Source organism: Drosophila pseudoobscura, unplaced genomic scaffold (genome assembly GCF_009870125.1).
Source record: "Drosophila pseudoobscura strain MV-25-SWS-2005 unplaced genomic scaffold, UCI_Dpse_MV25 Unplacedtig00000858, whole genome shotgun sequence".
NCBI classification, from domain to species: domain Eukaryota; kingdom Metazoa; phylum Arthropoda; class Insecta; order Diptera; family Drosophilidae; genus Drosophila; species Drosophila pseudoobscura.
The window spans coordinates 90,552-96,966 of record NW_022881736.1 but is presented as its reverse complement, the minus strand read 5'-3'; the positions used below and the strand labels follow the sequence as shown (position 1 = coordinate 96,966).

Here is a 6,415-nt window from a genome sequence, read left to right as displayed (position 1 = left end):
TATAGGCGAAGCGTATTCTGACTCACTGGTTCTGATGTAACCTTTTTCTGTGTAATCGTCTATCATTTTCTGTACTTGGGCTTTTTCGCTATACGACAGTCTTCTAGGTGGGCAATGAAACGGTTTTTCGTGTTCGAAATTCAACTTCATTTCCCACTTGGTTTGTGGTAAGTTTGGTCTTTCTGCGTTTACATACGCTGTCCTAAACATGTATTTCAGTCGTCCTGCGAGTTCCTGGCTACAATCTGTCCCTACTTTCAACTCCCAGTCGTTTTCTTTGTCTGGATACTGGCTTGGTAGTTCGTTGAAATTGGTTTTTACGCTCTCGCAGGTATCGCTGTCTTCCAGACACTCAACCATTGCAGAACACTCATTTTCTACCTTGCCTCCACTTTCTACTTCATGCTTATTCTCTTTATCACCCTCATCTTTTACTTCACATTCATATTCTCCTAAACACTCATTCTCTATTTTCCACTCATTTTTTTCTAAACACTCATTTTCTCCTAAACACTCATTTTCTTCTAAACACTCATTTTCTCCTAAACACTCATTTTCTTCTAAACACTCATTTTCTCCTAAACACTCATTTTTTTCTAAACACTCATTTTCTCCTAAACACTCATTTTCTTCTAAAATTCATAAAATCCCTACCTAACACAGCCTCATAGCCCATCGACTCGTCTGCCACTACTAGTAATTCAAAGTTGATTCGATTTTTGTTAATAATTACAAAACTGGGTATTTTACCAAAGATGTTAAGTTTGCTATTATTTAGTCCAACATAAGCGTAATCCGCATTTTTATTCAAAATAAATTCAATTTCTCTGTTTTTCTTGTCTTTGTTAAACTTATATAAACTTAAATCATCTTCTTTGATTTCGTTCGAACTTAATCGTGAGCGCTCTTCCACTTTATTTAGGTTATTTTCCGAATGGTGCTCTAGACACGATAACTTCATAAAACTTATTGGGCTCCCTGAGTCGATGAGGCAATCTAAGGACATGCATTTGTTATTGTAATTGCTAATGTATATATTAAATTTGTATATATAATCGTTATGTACCTTGTACTTCTTTTCGTCACAGTGTGACACCTGGTGACTCATGCTGCCGCATCCGTAGCACGCTCCTCTTTCGCGCTTGGGCTTTCGGCACTCCCCTGCCACGTGGCCCAAAGAGTTGCAGTTGTAGCAGCGAATGGGTGTTGGCGAGGCTCCAGTGTTTGCCCCTTCAGTTGAACCGTACTTCTTTGGCAGCATGATCTTCTCGAACGCCTTGAGTAGTTGATATGGAGCGCCAAAGCACTGCATGTGGGCTTGCCTACGCAGGCCTACATCTGGGATACCTTCGATGACTCCGTCAATAAACTCCTCGTCGTCAATGACTATGCGGGATGCCAGCGACACTTTGGCGTTGAAGTACATCGAGAACTCCTCGCCACGTGCCCATGAACGGGACTCGAACTTGCGACGGAGCAACAGTTTGCTTTCCTTGGGATGGAAAGTGTCTTCCATGACGTTCAACAATTGATCGATTGGCAGCGACATGTGCTCCGGACTCGAATGCAGCCACACCAATGCTTTGTCCTTAAGCTTCGACATTAGCAGCATTAGTAGCTTCTCATCCTTCAGTTTGTTCACTTTTGCGACGGCCTTAAACTGCGCGATCCTAGTTGTGACGTCATCGTTGTTTCCAGAAATGTTGCCATGATATGTTGGCAACATGTCTTTGGCGGCATTTAGCAGCATGACGCCAGCGTCATTGTTGGCGGCTGGTGTTGTGTTCTCTCCTCTCCCTTCCTTCTCCCTCTCGCTCTGCAGCTTCAGCAGCTCGATTTGCAGTTTTAACATTTCAACCTCTGCTCGATATTCGCCGTGGTTGTTGTTGTGCCCAGGCGCTTGCGGTGCCTTTTCGTTCTTCTCTTTGCGTTCGCTCTTCGTCGAGTCTTGATCTGCGGCTGCCTCATCTTCCCTCTCGTTCTCGCATGTTTCGGCTGCCGGTGGTCCCTGTCCCCGCAGCTCTACTGGTATTTCGTTAAGTCTCGCTGCCATGGCAGCTTTGCTTCCACCTTTTGGTAGATTGAGGGACTCCAGCCATTCGCGCAGCTGGGCGGCCGAGAACTCCTCCGTGCCGACCAAGTCCGACATGTTTTTTTTCAGCGATGGCGTCTTCGACGGACGAGAAAAGAAAAATTTTCGCTATTGTTCACTGGCGGCGATTGATCGTATCCCACTTCTGAAATTGTAGGCCGTCTAACCCGGGAATTGTAGTGACCAATATCGGTGCGTGAGTGAACTGTATAGGTATAAAAACACAAGCCCGGCGATTTAATGTAACTCTTTTTTATTAGCTGCGCGTCCGTCTCTCACAATCGCCATTTTACAAAGTGAACTTACTCTCTTATCGATGTTTCTTATCCGATATCTCACTATTGGTATTTCCCGCCGAGTGTATCGATGGTGCGGAAAATACCAATGCGCGCTGTATGCTATTTTAAATACTAGTTGAATGCCTCACTAATTATTACCTTGCTACAATAGGGAGGTGTTCTATATAAGTGCATGTGCCATATAGTTGCGGAGTTCCACTTTTTTGAGGCTAGAGTGCCGTATTGTTGCTAGTGCCCAAGATGTGCGATCTTGCCACATTTTCTGGAGCGTGGGTGCTATATAGGTGCGGTGGTTCAGTATACATGCCAGTGCTGGATAGGGAGGTGTTCTATATAAGTGCATGTGCCATATAGTTGCGGAGTTCCACTTTTTTGAGGCTAGAGTGCCGTATTGTTGCTAGTGCCCAAGATGTGCGATCTTGCCACATTTTCTGGAGCGTGGGTGCTATATAGGTGCGGTGGTTCAGTATACATGCCAGTGCTGGATAGGGAGGTGTTCTATATAAGTGCAGGTGCCATATAGTTGCGGAGTTCCACTTTTTTGAGGCTAGAGTGCCGTATTGTTGCTAGTGCCCAAGATGTGCGATCTTGCCACATTTTCTGGAGCGTGGGTGCTATATAGGTGCGGCGGTTCAGTATACATGCCAGTGCAGGATAGGGAGGTGTTCTATATAAGTGCAGGTGCCATATAGTTGCGGAGTTCCACTTTTTTGAGGCTAGAGTGCCGTATTGTTGCTAGTGCCCAAGATGTGCGATCTTGCCTCATTTTCTGGAGCGTGGGTGCTATATAGGTGCGGTGGTTCAGTATACATGCCAGTGCTGGATAGGGAGGTGTTCTATATAAGTGCAGGTGCCATATAGTTGCGGAGTTCCACTTTTTTGAGGCTAGAGTGCCGTATTGTTGCTAGTGCCCAAGATGTGCGATCTTGCCACATTTTCTGGAGCGTGGGTGCTATATAGGTGCGGTGGTTCAGTATACATGCCAGTGCTGGATAGGGAGGTGTTCTATATAAGTGCATGTGCCATATAGTTGCGGAGTTCCACTTTTTTGAGGCTAGAGTGCCGTATTGTTGCTAGTGCCCAAGATGTGCGATCTTGCCACATTTTCTGGAGCGTGGGTGCTATATAGGTGCGGTGGTTCAGTATACATGCCAGTGCTGGATAGGGAGGTGTTCTTTATAAGTGCATGTGCCATATAGTTGCGGAGTTCCACTTTTTATACCCGGTACTCGAAGAGTATAGGGGTATATTAGATTTGTGGTAAAAGTGGATGTGTGTAACGTCCAGAAGGAATCGTTTCCGACCCCATAAAGTATATATATTCTTGATCAGCATCAATAGCCGAGTCGATTGAGCCCTGTCTGTCTGTCCGTCTGTCCGTCCGTCCGTCTGTCCGTCTGTCCGTCCCTATTAGCGCCTAGTGCTCAAAGACTATAAGAGCTAGAGCATTGAAATTTTGTATTCGGACCTCTGTGATATGTCACTGCTACAAAAATATTTCAAAACTTTGCCCCGCCCACTTCCGCCCCCACAAAGGGCGAAAATCTGTGGCATTCACAATTTTAAAGATACGAGAAAACCAAAAACGCAGAATCGTAGAGAATGACCATATCTTTTAGACTGCAGAATCTGAATTGGATCGTATTACTATTATAGCCAGCATCAAGAAAACAATTTCATTTTTTCTCGCCCTGTCTCTCTCTAACACACACGTAGCATAGGCGGCTTTGCTTAGAGTAAAACATTAGCGCCTAGATCTCAGAGACTATAAAAGCTAGAGCAACCAAATTTGGTATCCACACTCCTAATATATCGGACCGAGACGAGTTTGTTTCAAAATTTCGCCACACCCCCTTCCGCCCCCGCAAAGGACGAAAATCTGGTGATATTCACAAATCTCAGAGACTATTAAGGCTAGAGTAACCAAATTTGGTATCCGCACTTCTGTTAGATCTCACTATAAAACGTATATCTCGAAATTTCGTCCCACCCCCTTCCGCCCCCACAAAGGACGAAAATCTGTGGCATCCACAATTTTGAAGATACAAAAAAACTTAAAAGGCACAATCATAGAGAATGACCGTATCTATGAGATTGCTGAATCTGGATCAGATCGGATCATTTTTATAGCCAAAAGGAGCAAAACAATTGGCAGTGGCTACGCAGCTATGCGTTCGCCCTCTCTATCTCCCTCTCTCTCTATCTCTCTGCCCTGAAAAAAATAAAAACAACCCCCGGCAATGCAAGCTCTAACTGCTGGCAGGCGATGTCTTCTTCTTTGTTTTACGCTCAACGTTCTGACCAATACCCCTTTACCCGATGCCCCTCTCTCTTCAAACAAGCGCACCGCGGTGTCTGCTTGTCCATGTCTCAGTTCAATCACCCCCTCCCACATTAACAAATCAATCTGTCCATTTGCCTACAAAGATACTAAATAGAGAGAGACACACAGCATGCCCAGCAATATCACTTGTCCAAAGAGGAAGAGCAAGAGCAATGAACATAAATATGTAAATAAATAAATAAATAAATAAACATTATATAGTATGTGTATATGCAGCTGTTTGAATGAGCCGTTATGGTTAGGGAGTGGAAGGGGGACCAGCGAATGCAAGTGTGAAACTGTTATAAATGCCTATAGAAAGAATGAGAATTGTCTGTAAAAAAACCGCGAAATCTAAACACCAGGGGCTCTCTCACTCTTTCCGCAAGCCAAAAAGAGGGAGAGAGCATCACCCAGGCCCAGGCAATTGGTAAACAATTTGTTAACCGTTACAGTAAGGGAGGGGGACACGAAAATGTTTTCACTCCAAATATGCGTATGGAAGAAATGAGAAAAAAGCCGCTCCATTTTTTTGCGTTATTTGAGTTATTCTCTCAGTTCTCTGTCCCACACAGACAAGTGTTCTCTCAATAGAGCAAATATCCATACATACAAAAGCTGAAAATGTCAAACAATGTGACGTCATCACCACAGCTGCTCTCTTTCAGCGATTATCATACGGCACCTCATTGGTGAAATCACCTTCTATGTCTATTTGGAAAACATGAATTCAATTGTCCGTTTGTTCCGCATGCTTCTCTGCCCCACTCAGAAAAGAGTTCTCGCAACTGTCTGTTCACATCCTTACACATTTACATATGGATGCAAGTATCTTAATTAACAAGATGACGTCATAACCACACTTGCTGTTTTTCGGCGATTATCATACGCCACCTTATTCGTGCATTCACCATGTAAGACTCTTTCCGCATGCTTTGACTCCGTTCTCTCTTTCTTGAGTGACTCACTCGTAAAAAGACCGCGAAATCTCAATAGGCCGTGTTTTGGTGGGACCAGTTGATATCGAGCCAGGCAGAGCGATAGAGACTTTTTACCGATTACCGATTTCGAATTAAACCCATTCAAGCTAGTTTAGCTTTTAACTTATTAAATAAAAGTAGTGCTTGCTTATTAAGGTATAGGGCCTTAGTTTTTCTGCGCCGATCGTTAGTTAGAAACTAATAACAGTTTCTAACTTTCGTCGTTGCTTCGCGCGCTTTTCGGTGCCTCTGCTGGCGTCACTGGAGGCTGAGGCCGGACGTCGCTGCCTGCATAGCGGCTGAGGACGGACGTCGCTGCTGCTCTCGCCAGGGGACGTCGCTGCCACCGATTGCTGACGCTTTGGGAAGTTACAAGTTAATTTACATTAATTATATATAATATTATATAATATATAATATTATATAATATATATCTATATAATTATAGTTTTATAATATTATTATTTAATATTATTTATTATATTTCATTATTAGTTATATTATTATTATTTATTATATTGTATATATAATATAATATAACAATATATTACATATATATATGTATATGTATGTATATGTATATGTATATATACATATATATATATATATATATAGTGACATATCCATAATTCCCCACATCCCATACACATTATGTTTATGTACAATTCATCCACCCCATCCACACAAGTAACAGGACCCCACTCAAGAATCAATAACTGTT

The 6,415-nt window shown here is 43.0% G+C and overlaps 1 protein-coding gene across 1 annotated transcript; it reads right to left on the bottom strand.

Moving 5' to 3' along the window:
• Nucleotides 1–773: 773 nt before the first annotated feature.
• LOC117185557 (uncharacterized) lies at nucleotides 774–2,308 on the bottom strand. The gene is made up of 2 exons (XM_033385691.1): nucleotides 1,067–2,308; nucleotides 774–996 (listed from the first exon to the last, which is right to left on the bottom strand). Exons 1-2 carry the CDS (start codon nucleotides 2,147–2,149, stop codon nucleotides 967–969), a joined length of 1,113 nt encoding a protein of 370 aa, XP_033241582.1. The 5' UTR covers nucleotides 2,150–2,308; the 3' UTR covers nucleotides 774–966.
• Nucleotides 2,309–6,415: the final 4,107 nt, after the last annotated feature.